This window comes from Gekko japonicus, unplaced genomic scaffold, assembly GCF_001447785.1.
Source record: "Gekko japonicus isolate JY-2015 unplaced genomic scaffold, Gekko_japonicus_V1.1 scaffold1810, whole genome shotgun sequence".
Classification (NCBI taxonomy): Eukaryota; Metazoa; Chordata; class Lepidosauria; order Squamata; family Gekkonidae; genus Gekko; species Gekko japonicus.
Window position 1 is genome coordinate 196129 of NW_015171556.1, and position 19283 is coordinate 215411.

The 19283-nt window shown below is 42.1% G+C and overlaps 1 protein-coding gene across 1 annotated transcript in view; it reads right to left on the bottom strand.

Moving 5' to 3' along the window:
• Positions 1 to 8881: 8881 nt before the first annotated feature.
• The window catches only part of PVRL3 (poliovirus receptor-related 3), an 87818-nt gene continuing 77416 nt past the window's right edge, over positions 8882 to 19283 (bottom strand). Inside the window, exons 8-9 of the mRNA XM_015419719.1 lie at positions 14382 to 14444; positions 8882 to 9689 (exon numbers count right to left, since the gene is read on the bottom strand). Of these exons, the coding sequence (XP_015275205.1) occupies positions 9513 to 9689; positions 14382 to 14444 (240 nt within the window). The 3' untranslated portion in view covers positions 8882 to 9512. The remainder of the gene's footprint in view (positions 9690 to 14381; positions 14445 to 19283) is intronic.

Genomic DNA, 19283 nt, shown 5'->3' on the forward strand with positions numbered 1-19283 from the left:
CCCTTTGCACAACTGAACTTCACAGGCTAATATTTATGTCTATTTTGGGGTTTTCATTGTTAAACCAATAATTGCTTCAGTCTCTGTGCAATGAAAATGGATAGCTAGAAATTTAAATGTGCTTGCAGCCTAGCTGAGAGGAAAAGTGACCCAAGCCACTTCAATTGCCTATGTTGTTTCATTTAGAATGTGAGATGCCGAATTATTAGCAAACTTAAAACAAAAAAGTAATTTTGGTGTTTGCCTCTTAGATTCTTTAGCCATATTGTATTAAATATAGCTATGTATTTGGAAGTGTTGTAAAAACTGACTAGTTGTACAGCATCTATTGCACCCTAATCAGAACCTAAAATCTTGTAGGGGGCTCAGGGTTTTGAAGTATTGTTTAAACAGGGCTATCATTGGCGTTGATTCAGGTATCTGATAATGGGAAGCGCAGTGTCTGATGTTAGGACCTCAAAGTCCACAGAAAGGAAGCAGGGGTGCAACATCAACCACTGTGACTGGGTGGCAGTTCAAAACATCTGGATTAGTCTTGGTATAAGTATTAAGAATCTAACCTATTTTTATCTGGTCAGCAGAGCTGTACTTCAGATTACAGTTTCTCCAGCCCAAGCTACTGAAATTGGTGACCTTGTGCTGGATACCATTCCTGGTCTAGACAGCAACCCCAACGTGGAAAGGCATTGACTACTAGTAAAATACAAAATTGACTACTTTTATTAAGGTAATGTAAAAGCAAAACATACAAGACTGAGAACATTTGTGGTAAAACAATCGTAAAAGTAAGTGGGCAGCACACACTCAAGCTATTGACACATTTAAGACCTTGCATTGGGAAACATCAAGAGATTCTTTTTACATGTTCACTGAGAAACCAAGTAAACACACTAGTATTGGACTTACAAGCTATACAGTTCTTGTCATCCATTAAATATTTGTAGGTAGCACTCTAACATGTCAGTCTTTAAGCAGCGGCTGTACAAACACTTGTCAGGGATGCTCTAGGATGATCCTGCATCGAGCAGGGGGTTGGACTAGATGACCTGTATGGCCCCTTCCAACACTGTGATTCCATGATTCTATGGCTTCAAACTGCGTGCCATTGATCATTTTGCTGTAAAGCTGGCAGATCTTGTTGAAGCCGAGAAAGTTCTTGGTTTACTCATCTACATTTTTGGACCATTTGATTCTTTTATAACCTGAAACATGAGTCTGCTCTGCATCAAATTTCTGTTAGGCGAACCATTAGATTTTGAATCTTTAACACTAAGGTGATTGGCATGTGGTCACTATCTTGGCAGGTCCTGACTCTTAAGTAATCTACATAATCTAACAGTTTACACGAAGGTAAGACAAAATTTATTTATTTATTTCACTTTTACCCCGCCCTCCCCGCCAGGCAGGCTCAGGGCAGCTTCCAAAAACTGACAAGCAGTATACATTTACAATAAAAATACAAGACATCAGTTAAAACACAACCAGTCAATATAAAACATTCATTAGATGGCGATAAAACTAAAGTGCAATTTAGGGACACATTCAGCGGTGCCACCGCGTTAGGTCGTATTGGATCGGAGTTCACACAGGGCGCTGCTGGTAGGACGTCGCTCCTATCGGAACGCCTGCCTAAAAAGTTGTTTTCATGGCCCTGCGGAACTGTGACAAGTCCTGCAGGGCCCTGATCTCGGCAGGGAGCTTGTTCTAGTAGGACGGAGCTACAAACGAAAAACCCCTAATCCTGGTTACCATCAACCTGACTTCCTTAGGGCCAGGGAGGTCCAGGCGGTTTTGGGATCCTGATCGCAGTGCTCTCTGGGGAACATACGGGGAAAGGCAGTCCCTCAGGTACACCGGTCCCTGACCATAAAGGGCTTTAAAGGTCAAAACCAGCACCTTGAAGCAAATCCGGAATGCTATTGGGAGCCAGTGCAGAGTCTTAAGCACAGGCTGGATGTGCTCCCATCTGGGGAGGCCCATCAACAGCCTGGCCGCTGCATTCTGCACCAGCTGCAGCTTCCAGAGTTGCACCAAGGGCAGTCCCATGTAGAGAGTATTGCAGTAGTCCAACCTTGAGGTGACCATAGCATGGATCACTGCAGCCAGATCACTGCGTTCGAGGAAGGGAACCAATTGCTTAATCAGCCGAAGATGGTAAAAGGCTGCCTTGGCAGCGGCTGCTACCTGGGCCTCCATTGTTAAGGAAGCATCCAGGAGCACTCCCAGACTCCTGACCCTCGGAGCTGGCACCAATGGCGCCCCACCGAAGGCTGGGAGTGGGATCCCTACCCCCGTACCGCTCCAATTCAGGCACAGGACCTCCGTCTTCGTTGGATTCAATTTCAATCAACTCAGTCTAAGCCATCCAGCCACGTCCTGCAACGCCTGGTCCAGATCTTCTGGGGTAGAGTCAGACTGACCGCCCAACATCAGATAGAGCTGGGTGTCATCCGCATACTGGTGACAACTCAGCCCATGCCTCCGGGCAATCTGGGCAAGGGGCACATATAGATGTTTTAATAGCATCAGGGAGAGCACAGCCCCTTGGGGCACACCACACACTAGTGGGTGCCTTTGGGACTGCTGCTCCCCAATGGCCACCCTTTGTCCCCGACCTTGGAGAAAGGAGACAAGCCATTGCAAGGCGAGCCCCTGATGGTCGACCATGTTGAACGCCGCCGACAGGTCTAGCAACAGCAGCACTGCCGTCCGGCCCCGATCCAGATGTCTCCGGAGGTCATCCGTGAGAGCGACCAGTACTGTCTCCGTCATGGCCAGGGCGAAAACCGGACTGAAAAGGATCTAGTGTGGAAGCATCATCCAGAAAGCTCTGCAAATGTATCACCACCGCCCTCTCAATTAACTTGCTCAAATAAGGTAAGTTGGAAACCGGCCAATAATTGGCCAATTCAATGGTACTAGCTCCTCAGCTTGACCAGAATGTGTACTCACCAGGAATATCACCCTTGGCTGCACCATTCAAAATAAACATGGACATAGCTGTCACATGCTGTGTTCAAGTGTGTGTGTTGAGTATCCTCAAGTTCTTCCAACTTATGGTGACCCTGTGAATTTATGACCTCCTAAATATCTTGCAATCTGAAGGCCATGGCTTCCTTGATTGAGTCAATCCATTTCATGCTGGGTCTTTCTCTTTGGCTGCTGCCTTTCCTAACAGTATTGTTTTTTTCTAGTGAGTCTTGTTTTCTCATGTGACTAAAGTACGATAGCCTCAGTTTGTTCAGGACAGTGGTGGTATCATGAGTCCAACATTCCACATTGTATGTTATCTTTTGCGTACACATGACGATGCAAATTTTGAAAATAATAGACCCACATAGTGAAGTTGTGTTCATAATTTCTATATTCATTAAAAGTTGATCCTCCTTGCCTACATGTGCAAAGCAAAACACATTTCCAGTTCATATGCTGTTCAATAATCAACATTCAGATAAGGCACTGTTGGAGCATATTCAGAAGTTGATTACCTTAACCGCTTATTTGATTTCAATGAAACCATGTTCACTTGCTGAATGTCAGGCTTCCCAGTCAAAACACTCAACAACATTCCTTCAGAAGTTTCAGTTTATTGAGGGTTAATACTTGAGACACCATGAACTCTTGTGTCAGGAATGGTGGGAGAAGGGGTAGCCTGTACAGTTATACCCCTTTCAAACCAGCCCCCCTGATGCAGTGAAGCCAATAGGCAAGCACCTGTAAACGCGGGCAAAATATAGCAGTTACATTCCCAGCGGGAAAAGCGTACCCGGCAGAGCCAAGCCTTTAAGGACACCAAACAGATAACAGAGCGCAGCAGATGAGACATGGGGGGGAGGGAGGGTGAAGAGGAGGAGAGGGAGCTGGGCACCCCCCACATTCCAGACCATGGCAGCATTAGCTGACACTGAAATTGAGTTGCTTTTTTCCAACCGTGGAATTACAGCTTTGGCTGCTAAGTTTCTAGCTGAAGTGACTATAATCAGATACAAGGCTTTTAAACTGAATTGTATGTAGTTAATTGTATGTATTTCAATTGCTCATCATCATATTTTAGTTTGTTTGAATTGTTACTATATGTATTTTACTGTTCTCATTATGCCATTAAGGGTGACTGAACTGAGCTGACTTGCTTTTTCACAAATGTTAATGCTGCTAGGTTTTTATCACTGCCACTACTCCTCCATGAGGGAACACTTGCTGGATACTTTGCTTAACATTCACATAAGGGAACACTGCACAGTTGCTCAGACAACTCACTGCCCCCCCATTTATACCAATGTGAGAATATATATTTATAAATCTGTTTATCAAACATTCTAAATTAATTCACCTTTTCAGTGTGTGTGTATGCATGTATTCTTCTTCTCCTCCTCCTCCTGCTCCTCCTCCTTCTTATATTACAACAATTTAATTCCATACATTATACAATGTTAAAACAATAAAAACTCAATATTTAAAACATCCAAAGCATTAAAACATTTAAATATATTTTAAAAACAAGATGGCAGTGTTAGCATTCAATCATGGGAGGGGGAAGTGTGCCATGCAGATTAAAGGAACCATTGCTGGTCTCAACCAAAGGCCTGGTGGAACATCTCTGCCTTACATGCCCTGCGAAACTTTAATAGGTCAGACAGGGCACGGATGTCACTCAGCAGAGAATTCCACCAGGCTGCACCCAGGGTGGAAAAGGCTCTGGCCCAGGCCAGCCTGGTATCTTTGGGACTGGGGACCACCAGAAGATTCTTACCTGCTGATCTTAATACACACACACAAACACACAAGGAGTTATGATCCAGTTGTGTCAAACAGTGGGGAAATCACCCATCACTATGTGCAACCTGTATGATTACACTGCTCTGATGAAAAGGCAAATTTAAACAAGCCCATCTGCAGCTTGACTGAGGACTAGGGTATTCTCTATCTTGTCCCCATTGCCAATAACTTGTTATGTCCACTTCCCTCCTTCAGAGGCAAGATTTTCTCTCTGTTCTTCTTTCCCTTTACTTACTGAGCCACCCTAATAATGTGTTTTCTTCTTTGCTGAAGAACTCTGGCTGTCCCACCATGGGTGTAGCCAGAAAATTTGGGGTGGTGGGGCATTAGGAAATCCTGTGGGGCAGAGGAGATGGGGCAAAGAGAGAGAAAACGGCAAGTGGTGAGCTCGCCTGCAGCAGAGGAAGAGGACTCAGCTTGGCAGAGGTGGCCACACCACACCAGCCCAGCCATGTGACCTGCTGTCATGTGACCCGGGCTGGCTCGGCTGGCAAAGGTGCAGTGAGGCCACCACTGCCAAGCTGAGTCCTCTTCCTCTGCTGTGGGTAGGCTTGCTGCTTGAGTGGCATTTAAAAGGGGGAGCCGAGTCCTCTTCCTCATCTACTGCCTTCCTTGTTTACATGAGTCGGGGAGGGGGAAAATCTCTGACAATCTTTTGCATTTTGCAATTTTATTTTATATTATTTTGCATTTTTAAAAACCTATTTATTTTTCAGCCTGGAAAAAATGAGACTGAAGCGTCCCTGACTATGCCTACGGTCATTTAGGAAACACCACACACATCTTACATTTTTAAAACATTTTTTGAATTTTTCCAGCAGAGTGCAGCACTTATCCATGGGGGGGGGGACATTGCTCCAAATGCTTCCCCCTGTGGCTATGGACCTGTGTCCCACCCTGTCATAGTATGATATTTTGGCTGTTGGCTCAGCCCAGGAATCTGAGGGAAGGATTGGGAGCCCCCTTTAACTTAAACAACTTAAATGGCACTTGAGGCATTTTGAAATTCAAAGATAACAAAAAGTGTAGTTACCTCTTGTAGAACTGAATTGTCAGCAACTGAGTAAATAGGAGCCTGTCCCACACAAGCAGTGGACAATGTTTCAGTTTCAAGTGTTGTAGAAACAGTTGCTATATGATCCCAGACAGAACACACAAATATTGTTTTGACTTTATCATAGTGAGACTGGGCAAAAAACCTCAACACCTATTTCAGTTTTCAAGAGTGCATCATTAACCCTTAAAAAAAACCCCCAACCTTAGTTTTAGAGCACCTTAAGTATTAGTCTTAGTTGTGTGCCTGACAGGAAAAAAAACGGAATGAAAAATAACTCTAGATACAGCTCTAACTTCTGGAAAGCCATAGAAAGCTCTACTACAAAAATATTTTAGCATACCAATAGATGTTTGTTGTGGCATTAGGAGCCACATGTGTGGTCCTTTAGTTTTTCCTAAGGCATGGCTGAAATTAAGACACAATGAATAACTATCTGGTCTTTATCAGAATCTAATCTTGCCTTTTATCATGTAGTACTAAGCTTTTCCCGATTGCTGTGCACCCAATGGTCAAACAGCAAAATATTCCCCACTAGACTGCAAATATTTTATGAAGCCAAGCCATGCATTCCCATATACGGACTATGCAAATTATAAAACAAAAAGCTAGTTCTGTGAAACAGTTTGAGCAAAAACCTGCAAGAGGATAAATGTTTATAAACACCCATTGTCCACTCTTTATAGGAGGATACGGTCATTTTTTGTGGTTGTCTAATTTTGATGATGCAGTCTATATTTCTTATATCTAAATCAAAGAAGGGTATCTGTTAAATAGTGTTTTAATTTTACCTGTTTTTCAAAAATTCAAGTTCACACAAGTGTCGAAGAAAGAAATATTAAAGGAAGAAAACTATACATGTTTTTCTCCCAAAGTTAGGCAATCACCTTTATTTATATTATCTTTACAACATGATTACAAAATGATGAGACAGGACAACCAATGACCTACCTCAAGTATTAACTAATCTTTACATCTTAGGAGAGAATAATTTCCAAACGAGAAAAATTTCAGTCTACACATTAAACCAGGCTACAAAACCTGCTCATTTTGAATATTTCATCTTTTAAAACCAGATTTAAGCATTCCAGCAGTAACTATAGATTGACATTCTAAATATTGTAGTTTACTTCTTACTCTTCAAATAGTTTTTTCTACATATGCTCTATTTTGCATTTGACTTCATAACTGGAATGTCACAAGCTGTTTTGCACTCACTCTGCTGAAAGAAGTTGCTTCTGGGATTTACATCTGTGCATTCATGAAATGAGTGTTAAGGATTGTGTGCATCTTGCCAAGAGGCACAGGGTAATACTTGGAGAATAACTGAAGCAGCTGATGTCTCTCTGGTGTCTAGTAAGAATCTTGATCAGAGTCAAGAAGCAACTGAACAATGCCCACAAGTTTCGTTTAGTGATGGGTACAGCTCATCAGCCTCTACTTCCTTTTCCTAAATCTACCTGGAAGGTAGCACAAAAAGCTTGTTGTATTGCCTATGTCAGGCCTCAGGTGCTGCTGAAAGCATGCTTATCAATATCCAAGACACAAGCTATGGGAACAACACTTCCCATCATTCCTGTCCTGAACACTGTTATATATACACAAAACAGCTCCTGTTTAATGGTCCTACCACAGTAATCACCACATTTACACTTTCTGGGTTCTGAACTATCATTAGTTTTGTTTACATCACAATAATGTAAAATTAACCCTTCTGCCTCTACACACAGAATAGAGGCAGACAAAACTGGCAAAATTAAAATACAGAAAACTACATTCTTAATTATTGAATTTTTAGAACCAATATTATACACCCAAAGCTACAAAAGTATGAACATTTAAAATTCCAACATAATACCAGACATTTAACTATTGCATTTTAAAACTTATATATCAAATTATTTTGATACTTTATTTTCTGTTCCAAAGTCTCTTCCATACCCTAAAACCCACCTATTTGTCCAAGCTGTGCACTCATATGGCAAGCAAATTGTGTAGGCAAATTTAAATCAAGGCAAGCTACACCTCCCTACATGAATCACCAAAATCCCATTCTGCTTTATACAGGTGGAGTTATTAATGCTTCTACCCACTTTCTATAAAAGCTACATATTAGTACACAATTTGCATTTCTATGTTACTTGCAATGTATTCTTTTACTTACCTTGAGAAATATACTTGATACTCTTTCCAAAGATCTATTTACATTTCTGTAACCCCCACAAAACATTTTAACACAGTGCCACTCAGTAACGTAGATAATCAAATGGTATGTAAGCTTGCAGAACAATCCACATTTCTCCCACCAGCACCCTTCCCTGTTATTGGCAGCATGACATAACTCCCCATTTTTGTTTGCAGTTCTAAAAGTTAAAAGGCACAATAGGTAAAGGTAAGCTGCACTCCAGAAGGGGAAAAAAACAAATAATTGCATGCATCTTGCAAGGCATATGAAAAGGCTGAATGTGGGAGATCTTTAGGACTAGAGATTTACACATAATTGGGCCAAAGGGATTAATGAAAAATAAAATGTATGGTAAAAACTGAAGCAACTCTCAACCCCACTGGGGCTGCACATTAAAGTGTTTCCTACCCTCCTCTACAGAACAGAGTAAAACAAAAATACATACTACTGTTGTCCATTTTTTTGGTACTGATTGCTGATTTTATTCTTCTTGTAGCATAAGGTCATACGCTCTTTTCAGTAATTCAGCTGGTATTTCTGGCATGGCTAAACAACTGATGAAGAAAACTAGGTTTAAGTGAAAGAGCATCCATATCAAAGTTAAAACTCAAAGCAGTGTTTCATCAAGTTATTCTGTTGTACTTGTATACCAGTGGTTATTCTACCAGTTAACTTGAGCAAATGCTAATCAACAAGAGGACACACATTGCCAATTCCTTAGGCAGTATGTCAGCATTTGTAAATAGAAACAAAACAGTTACTGAGCAAAGTATTTAAGGTAAAACCAGCAGCATATATTTTCTTTCACTCTCTTCATCAGCAACACCAATTGCTACAAAATGCATGATGCAATGCAAGTTGTGGGGACAGAGATCAGAAATATGCTTAAAACTGATGGGATCTGTGATAGACTAACCCACTTCTACTTTTCACTGCAGCCAAAAGTATGTTCCTGAGGTCAGGGGACCCTCATGAACAGCATAGTGAAATGCAGATCTGCAGTGAAGGGGGGAATTAGCAGAAATTGCCTTTCCTCCTCTGTAGTATGCCAAATCAATGATATTTTATAGAAGTAGACATGAAGGCAGATTCAAAGATGCTCTCCTATGAGTAGAAGAATGACACAGGACCTTAATTTTCAGAAGCAGTCACATGTGCTCATTAAACCCATCAGTTTAAGGAAAACAGAATTCAAAAGGGCCAAGGGAAGGGATTCTAAACTCTTATGAATATCTGAAGTACAAACAAATTCACAAACATGTATTAAGAAACCTGTGAGTTTAGAAGAGATGTTTATGGCCAACACACTTATAGTTGTAAAGTATTAAAAATACCCCCTCTGGTCTAAGCATTCCTGATCTTTCCACTACCCCCATCATCTTCAACGTGTTTCAAAGAAAAATGGTGGAGTAAAAACAAAATATTTACTGAACATAAAACAAATGGAAATCAACATGGTATATAACAGTAATTAGACTGTAAGTTGTTACAAGTCAATTACACATAATGTTCCCGAGGATTGATGTAAACTCTTCCATTGTCTGGATTTTGATGCTTCTTATTGCTCCAGTCTTTGCAATTCATTTGCTTGTAAGTTGAATGCATTTGCTGATGGCTGTCTTGAGCCAAGAGATTTTCATCATTGTTAGTAAATTGCCTGCAGTTTACTGTCTTCTAGAGGGAGAAAAAATGTCTGTTACACTTGAATAATCTTTTGTCATAATACCCAAATTTCAATAAATACATTCAGAAGAAGAAGAGATTGGATTTATACCCTGCCCTTCACTACCCAAAGGTGTCTTTGTGTCCCCTCCCCACAACAGACACCCTGTGAGGTAGGTGGGGCTGAGAGAGCTCTTGACAGAAACTGCTCTTTTACAAGAACAGCTCTTATCAGAACTATGGCTTGCCCAAGGTCATCCAGCCAGGTGCAAGTGGAGGAGTGGGGAATCAAACCCGGTTCTCCCAGTTTAGAGTCCGCGCACTTAACCACTACACCAAACTGGCTCTCAATCATATTCTAAATAACTTTACTTGCTATTTCAGAAATATCGACCTTCATTTATTAAAATATGTATACCTTGTCTTTCACTTGTAGCTCATGGTAGCTTATAATTCTATATTAAAACCATCCAAATACATTAAAATCATTACCTTTCTCCACACACAAATGCCTACAGTTCAGACCATATTAAAAAGTGTTACCAAATAAAATCAGTCTTACAATGCCACCACATGCTCTACCTTCTCTCAGAAATGACAGATTAGAAGCTACCTTTTAATTGGATGCCTCCTCCTTAGCTAATTTTTAAATGCAAAGTTACAACCATTTCAGAGGTCTGGGTAAAACCCCCTCACTCAGCAAGGCATTAACTATTTTAACCAAAGGCTCCATTACCTTTTCCCAGAATGATTTTTGGACATGGATCAGTAGCACAAGTGGTAGCTCTCAGAACACCAAAGAGCTATCAGCATCCACTGGCAAGATCAGTCTGGCCTTATCAGATTTACTCTTAAGTTGGCCTCCAGCAGAATCAGTTGTAATATACAGAATGCCCAGAAGAACCCAGAACCACTGTGACAGTGCAAGCTCAACAAGACTGATGTCAAAGCACAGAATCATAACAAATCCAAGCAACGCGGGAGCGGATTTTACAAGTGCTGGGCAAAAAACTGAAGGGTACACAAAGAAAGAGGGCAATTTTTAAAAAAGGCAACCTCTTGAAACTGTCAAGACACATCTGAAACTGACAAAAGCAACTTGGGAAGCTCATAGAAACTCCAAAGACAGAAACAAAAGGGGAGGGGGAGAAAAGGAAAAAACAGCCCCCAGGAGCTTGCAAATACTGGCTTCCAGTTTTCCCTGAAATATCCAAGTATTTCTGGGATTTTTTGAGACCATTTTTTTTTCAGTTTTCCGGAAAATTCGCAGATATATTCGCAATGGTGACTATACCCCCAAAATACTAATAAGGTATTTTTGGGTATATTTTTGGCTCAGATGTATCTGAATGCACACTTCTAATTGCTGCCAACTCAACAGCTCCCAAGTCAGACTTGGGTGTTATCAAGTCGCAAAGCACCTTAAACCACTGAGCTGGATATGATTCAGCTGATGCAATAGTGGCAGAGAGAAATCCCTTCTTTACCACCATCACCACCACTTCATATTACTACAAACGGGTTCTATGGTGTGCTCTGATAATGGAAAAGCTATATGTGACAGAATATAAATTCAATCCTATGGACACTTTGGTTAACAAAACCAAATATGGAGTTAAAGCATATCAATTTAAAAAGGATGAAGATGCTATAATTATGTGTTGGCCTACTGGTTTTTACATTGGAGTATTGTTTAAAATAAAAGTATTACTTGAGAACTAGATAACTCCACTTCAATATACGCATTTATTGGACTACATAAATAATAAGTTTCTGAATTAAGTGAAATTGTACAGACAAGCAATCTTTGAGCAGTGGAAAATTTGGTGCAGGGAAGCTATTGGCAGAGAAAGTACTGAAAAACATCAAATCCATTTGCTACTTCACATGGCTTCTCATTCCTATAATACTGCTTTCACAGGGGAGGGTCATCAGTGTTATATTGCACATAAAAACATATTGCTTTTCTGTAACTGATGTTATTCAACTGTAGTCACACTGTGTATTCTATACCTGTGCAAAGCATGGAATCTTCTACAGCTAAGCTCAACCATTTTTTGCTCAAAGACTGGAGTGTTATAGTGAATGCCTCGATGTTCCTTCCTATGCAGCTGCTGTCTAGACCCCACAACAGGTTGTGAGCACCTGTTGTGGAAATGAGAACTGGCTGCATGACAGCACAAGTGACCACTTTAAAACCATTAGTTACTGGTAAGCAATCTGTTTCTTCTTCTTTGTGCAGGCACATCATGGGAAAATATTAGCAAGCTGCTCTACCTAAAAGTGGGAGATGTCACAAGAAGAAGGCACTGACCACTGCAATGCCAAAAGTCCCGTTCATGCTGGCTCTCACATAGGGCATACTGCTTCACAAAACTGGAGTGTTGCAAGTAGGTCACCAATCTACAAAGCACCAGAAGGAGTAGAAATCTATGGGGCTGTCAAGATAGCAATGGCCTTAATGGTGTGTGCTGTAATTGTCATGGGAAATGGTTCATAGGGCAGTTTTAACACAGTTTAATGACTTCTGTGATTCAGTGGCAGTAACACACTGACCTTGACATACGTCCACATGGCACAGAAATAGGCTAGGGTCCATTCTAAACAGGAATATTGTGCTGATAAAGAAATCCCGGGTCCTTCAGACGTTTAATGAGCATAGAGTTCTTTCCCTGTTAGTTGACATATAAATGAAATGTAGTGGCAGAACCAGATCTAGTTTGAGATTAAATCTGGACTCTGCCTTAGGCAAGAAAGAGATGTCTAGCCAAACAATTTCTGCAGGAAAGGTGATAAGGCAGGACAAAACACAGAGCAGAGTTCACTGCCTGATCTTGCCACATTTATGGCTTCCAAGAATAAGGAGAATTCATGGAGCCAAACATCTGAAGGGACCTTTCACTAGTTGCAAAGGATGTTACAAAACTCCATGTGGTTGTGGATGGAGAAACTGGAGAGTTGGTTGGGCAGATGAAGCCTTTTAAGAACTGTTTTATTAATGGTTGTGTAAGATCAGAGGGATTTTCATCAGTATAGAGATTGATTTTAAGGAGTTCTCATCTTAGGCCCCGGTCACACGGAGCATTAGCCACGCTAGAGGGATGGAAGATAGGCGGATTTTCCGGGCGCGATCTCACCGCCACATCTGGGAAGCGTAGAGCTCCCGTGGCTCACCCAAGGCTTCCCGCCGAAGACGCGCTGTAAAAAACTAGTACCTCGGAGGTACTAGTTTCCGGAAACTGCGGGGCAAGGGTGAGCGTCTGATCATATTTCCGGTGGTAGTTCCGGCGCCTGCCCATGCCCCCTCGTATAAAGGGTTTCCCCCCCCAACTGTCCATGGGATGCGCACGAGCACCCAACGGGGCATGCGCACACTCGAGTGTCCGGAGACAACAAACACCCATTTGCCGCAGCGTGCCACTTCTTTGCCGCAGCGCAGGATTGTGGTGTGCTCGGCACCTCTCCCCTACCACGGGACCTCCATGGTTCGTCTGCTGGCGCAAACGCGCGTTATGTTGCCTTGGGGCAAACAGCCACGCTCCCCCCCCGCATTTTCCTGCCCGTGTGCCCGTGGCCTTAGTTTAGTTGATCTGGGATCAGAGGTTCCAGAACCAGAAGGGTTAGATTATTAATGATACTGGAGGTAACAAAACGAAAGACTATGTGTGGTTTGATATTATATCATCAGAGGTGAGGCTGAGCAGGGTTGTTGTGTCTGACTGATAACATGCACAAGTTTCAACCTTCTGTCCCTCCTCTGGAAAGAAAAAATATGATGGTGGCCATAAAAAGGTGGTCCAATGGCCCAACAGTATGTGGAACAACAGGGAAGCACAAATACACATGCTGAAAAAGAAGGGGGGAAATGGAGAAAACAGAAAATGGGAGAAAATAATAGAAATTAAACTAGACTTCCTTCAGCAACGCTGCCATAAATTCCTAAATGCTGACAAAAGAGACCTAAGTTGGAAGGCTTAGATCCACTCCTTTAGGTATGTGTTGTAGCACCATTCCCCCAGGTGCGCAGAGCAGTGCAACAAAGTCTTGAGCTCAGCTTTAGAACTTGGGTGGGCAGAATGTCACTTGAGAATGATCAGTCACTGTCCATACAAATAGAAATAGCTCTCCACCTGTCTCCTAATGCTGCTGAAATGACTTCACTATTGTTCCCTTTATAGCTGCTGCAACAGCACATCTCCTCTTTTGTGCAAAGGAGACGATGCGCATATGCACCCATGCTCTGGATGGGAAAACAGCACCAACACTACCATCTGTCCTCCCTCCTCTTCTGTTTCATGCTTACCCACATTCCCTTTTGCTTTGGACAGGAAATGAGCATGCTATCCACTCTTTCCCCTTGCTTCAAAGCTGCTTTTGCCTCTTCCTGGAAAAACAGAGGTAACTGTGTACCCCACCCCCAGGGCATGTTACTATTTGGGTAGGGAGGTGGCTTGCTTTAGGAAACAGCAGAGGAAAAGAATTCCCCACCCCAGCAATGCAAAGTAGCTCTGAAACACTATCAATTCTGTACAACCTGCCACTTTGTGACTGGCCCCATCCACTGAGCCACTGTTTCATGAATGGTTATCTCCTAAAATTTCTCGTGGGAAAATGTAGCTCCCAAAAGTATAACATCTGTCCTTCCCAGCTCTAGAAGATTCTGAATGATGCTTTGCATAGCACATAATGAAGCATATGACTTACTTTATGCTGCATGTTTCCAGGATCCTTGTCTCTGTATTGATTTTGCACTGAGAAGTGCTCTTTCTGGAGAGTAAAAAGAATGTTATTTCGGAACTATTTTATGAACCACTGCAGATGAGTGATATAGTTTTGTCAGAGTGGCTCTTAGATTATGCAAGTCAGATTCACCTGGTGTTTCCTGCAATAAATAAGCAAAATGCACTGATATCCATATTTAAGAATGAGTATAATTCAGGGAACTGCTGCCTGTCAGTTCTCCACCTCTCACCTCACATTTTACATTCCCTTTGCATTCATGTTTTCAGCGGAAAATACTTGTGGAAGCCTGCTACAATAAATCCAGCCCTCAGAGCTAAAAATTCTTTTTTAATGCTAACAGCATGGTTAACATTCAAAATCCATATTTACCTTTGACTTTCGTATCTGATGATAGCTCTGCCAGGGCTCTCTTACACTGAATGTTGCCTATAAAAATATACACCTTTTCACTAATGCGACTATGGCCCCGGTCACACGGACAGGAAACTGCGGGGGGGAAGCGTGGCTGTTTGCCCCAGGGCAAACTAACACGCAGTAAAGCGATCATACCTCCTGTGGAGGTTCTGTGGAGGAACCGTGGAGCTTCCGTGGTTACGGAGAGGCGTTGATCACAACACACGCCTGCGCGCAACGAAGAAGCGCGCGGCGCGGCAACCTGGTTTCCTTTTCCTGTGTACACTACGAATGCGCATGCTCCGTTGGGTGCGTGTGCGCAACCACGGAGACTTGGGGAAAAAAACCCCCTTCTTCGCAAGGGGACATGGACGGGCGCCGGATGCCACCGGAAACGCGATCAGACGCCCGCCCTTGCCCCGCAGTTTCCGGAAACTAGTACCTCCGAGGTACTAGTTTTTTGCTCCGTTTTATCGGTGGTTCGCCACAGTTCAACCACGGGAGCTCTACGCTCCCCAGATGTTGCCGTGTGATCGCGCCAGGTAACTCCGCCTCTCTTCCGTCTATTTAGCGTGGCTTCTGCTCCGTGTGAACGGGGCCTATGTTACACAAAATTCAAAGGCAGCATGATCTAAAAATCACCTGATATCCACATAGTTCTACTGATACAAGTTTGACTGCATTCATGTTCCAGTTTCAGCAACTAGCACAGTATATTTTTTAATACCTAGATAACAATTTTCTAAGAACTATGCAAAATTTTGCATTCTTTAAAAACAATACAGAAAAGATTTAAAACTTCTCCCATAAAAATTCTAATGAATAATATGACACCTTCCTTCCCTGTTGAACCAGGGTACAAGACACTCACTTAGGCTCTTGGTCTGAGCCCTAACACAAACTGTTCAAATACTTCTGGGGATAATGTTTATTTTTAATAATTAAGTTGAAATCAGTAGTATGAATGTACTTCAAGCCACAATTTCCAAAAGCAATGCAGAGAGCTCAAAGTGTATAATTTGTATTTGTTTCATTTTAGCATTTTCCTGTGTTGTTTTATAAGCTGCTTTTGAAAGCTAGGGGAATTTCATAAACAAAGTGCTGAGCTGATACTAGAACAAGTGAGGAACTAATGCCAAAGACAACCCCTCCAAACCCCTTAGCAAGGATTCTTGGCATCATAGCCTACGACACATGAAAAATGCTATTTTTCCTACTAGTTAAGCATTAACTAAGGGTAGTTAAATCTTATGTTCCCTGACTGCAGAGGAACAAAATGGCATTTACCACATGCCAGGATAAACATAAACTTAAATTATCAGAAGGTGGCAGACATGAGAGACCAATCCGATCAAAGTTTCAGCAAGATTATTATTTGTAACAATTAACCAGCTCTATTGGAATGGTCCCTCTCACAGACAGGATTTGCAGTCATGGAGAAGGGGAGAAGAAAAGAAGGGCAGGTATAGCCCTAGTATTTTTCCTACTAGTTAAGCATTAACTAAGGGTAGTTAAATCTTATGTTCCCTGACTGCAGAGGAACAAAATGGCATTTACCACATGCCAGGATAAACATAAACTTAAATTATCAGAAGGTGGCAGACATGAGAGACCAATCAGATCAAAGTTTCAGCAAGATTATTATTTGTAACAATTAACCAGCTCTATTGGAATGGTCCCTCTCACAGACAGGATTTGCAGTCATGGAGAAGGGGAGAAGAAAAGAAGGGCAGGTATAGCAGCATATAATGCAACATAATGGACTGGACTTGTGAGTGGAAACTACAGGGAGAACTATTTCTCTTAACATGCTTCTAGAAGTACCTGGAAAGCATTTAATTTTGTCAGTATGCCCCCAAACCTTTCCACCATTCCAGTGTGTGTTATTCAGGTTAGGTTTAATAATGCCGATTGGCCAGGGAGTTCTCAGCCAGATCTCTGTGAGAACAGTGTAACTTTAAAGGCAGCATACATAGAACTGCCTCTCCCATTTGCCTCCTTCTCTCATTACACTCTCCAAACTTCTTCTCAAGCAGTTATGGCTTATTTTATGTTGCAATTGCCTTTCCTTTATTCAAGCCACTGTGCAATACAAGATGACAATACAACTAAAATTCTTCCCCATTTGATAATCTTTTCTTTAAATTATTGGGATTTGGCTACCTGATTCTTGACTGCAAATAATTAATGAACACATTAAATAGTGCTGGTTCAACTCCAAATTCTCTGGATCTGTGCTGTTTATTCCACCCCAGTGAGTTTCAGTTTGTGCTTATTCTCTATTTCTTGATATTATGTAATATTTATTTTTAATTTTAACCTACAACTCCTGAAGAGTAAATGCATGTTATCAAAAACAAAAAAAATATGAGTACACAAGAAAATTCTACAAATCAGACAGATTATTAGCTCACACATTCAATCCCAGGCATCTTGCAGCCCTTCCAAAAGATGCAGAAAATTTAGCTCTAGCAGAAGTTTTTACTAGGAGGCAACCCCAGGATTTTGGATTATCAGGTGAGGATATCCATCTCTGAACCACTGCACTTTGCCTAAGAGGACCCTGAACTTTTTTACAGATGACCCTACACATTTCTCCTCTGCTCTAATCAAGCTGATTATGATGTGTAATGTACCTTTGCATTCTGAGTTCCTTCTTTGCAACCGCCCATCCACCTTCTGACTGGGATATAAGGATCCAGACTTCCATTCTTTTTTTTTAATTTTTTTTTTAACACTACAAAAAACTACAACAGAAAAGGGGGAGGGGATAAGGGAGAAAGTAAAGAACCCACTACTGACTAAAAACCCAAGAGAGGAGATCCTCTAACTAGCTATTTTTTTTTAGCATCCAAACTTATCATCTTTGTACTTCTTATGAACTGTGTCAATCTTTTAGAACTTTTAACCCTCCCCATTTACATTTAATTGCCCAATAACAGTGCCCCCCATCATCCCCTGGAACCAAAGTTCTCAAAGGCACAATTCAGAGTCCTTTAGCCTTTACATCTTCTCTCTTTTCCGCAGTTTGTAGGGACTTTTCGGGGCTGCTGCCCCCTGCTCAGACAAAGAGTCCTCGGCAGATTAACCAGTTTCCAGCTCGCCGCTGGACCTGCTGTCTTCTTCTTTTTTCTCTTCCTCTGACCTTCCCAGCTGCTCCTTTAGAAATTCTTGAGCTTTAAGAACAGAGTCAATCTTAACCTTCTTCTCTTTGATCTTAAATGCTACTCCTTCTGGAAATAGCCATTTGTATCCAATTGAATTTGTTTGGAGGAAGAGCACAAGTTCTTTGTATTTCTTTCTCCGTTGCCCTACTTCAAATGGAATATCCTTTAGCGTTCTGACCACATTCTCCCACACCTTCAGGGGTGTCACAGCCACTGCTTTCAGGATAGCATCCCTGATGTGCCTCTTCGAGAATCTTACTACAATTTCCCCAGGCAGATTATTTTTCTTTATATATCCTGAATATGACCTGTAGGCCACATCCATGTCGTTGAGTAACAATTCCGCCTTTATATCTGTTGCTGGGGAGAGTAGCTCACTCATAAGTTCTTTAAGATTCTCTCCTCTATTCTCTGGCACCCCTTGGAAGCGCAGGACCATGTTGGCCTTATCCATTTGCACTTGCAGCATCTGATCTTCCAAAGAAACAGTTTTCTTTTCCAATTTTTGCACTTTCTTCCTCACTTTCTGCGTTGTCTCAGCCATTTCCTTTACTTTCTCCGCATCCTGGTTCAGCCATTTCCTTTACTTTCTCCGCATCCTGGTTCATTACTTGGATCAAGTCCGTTATTTGCGTTTGTTGAGCAGTGATGCTCATTGTTACAACTGCCAGCTGCTTTTGCTGCGCTGTTATATTTGCTGTTACCACCGACATCTGCTCTTTAAAGACATTGAGCTGTTCCAGTAGAGGGCGCATGACCTCAGCCATCGCCTTGGTCGTCTCACTGGTCGTTTCTGGTCTCGGGGACTCTGGTTTCGTTTTTAAAAGTTTCTCTTTGTCTCTGTCCCTCTTTCCCGCCATCTTTTCCCTGTTTGTTTACTTTCACGAAAACTTTTTTAAGTCTCTGAATATGCGCTTAACTGTATAGCTTGATTGGGTGAGTACTTCTGGGCAATCACACATTTATTCTTCCGCTCCCCCCTCCCTTTCGCTCAGTGATTTACGCATGGGAGGCGTCCCTCCCCCGCTCACTTCTGCCGTTCCGCCATGTCGGGTAGGGAGCATCTTTTCTTTTAAAAATCTTATCTCAGTTGACTCACGTTCATAGTTGGTCTTCTGACCCAGCTACATTCATCATTTCTGACGCCCGATCTCCTACGCTTGACCCGGTTAGCTTCACTTGTACCATTCGGTCTCTCGGCTGGACGAACCACTGGAACAAGGGGGAGCCTCGATTCTCTGGCATTCAGCCATCGAAGAGGCTACCCCCTCAAAGCTCCTTGGCCAGGGACCCTTCGCCGGGC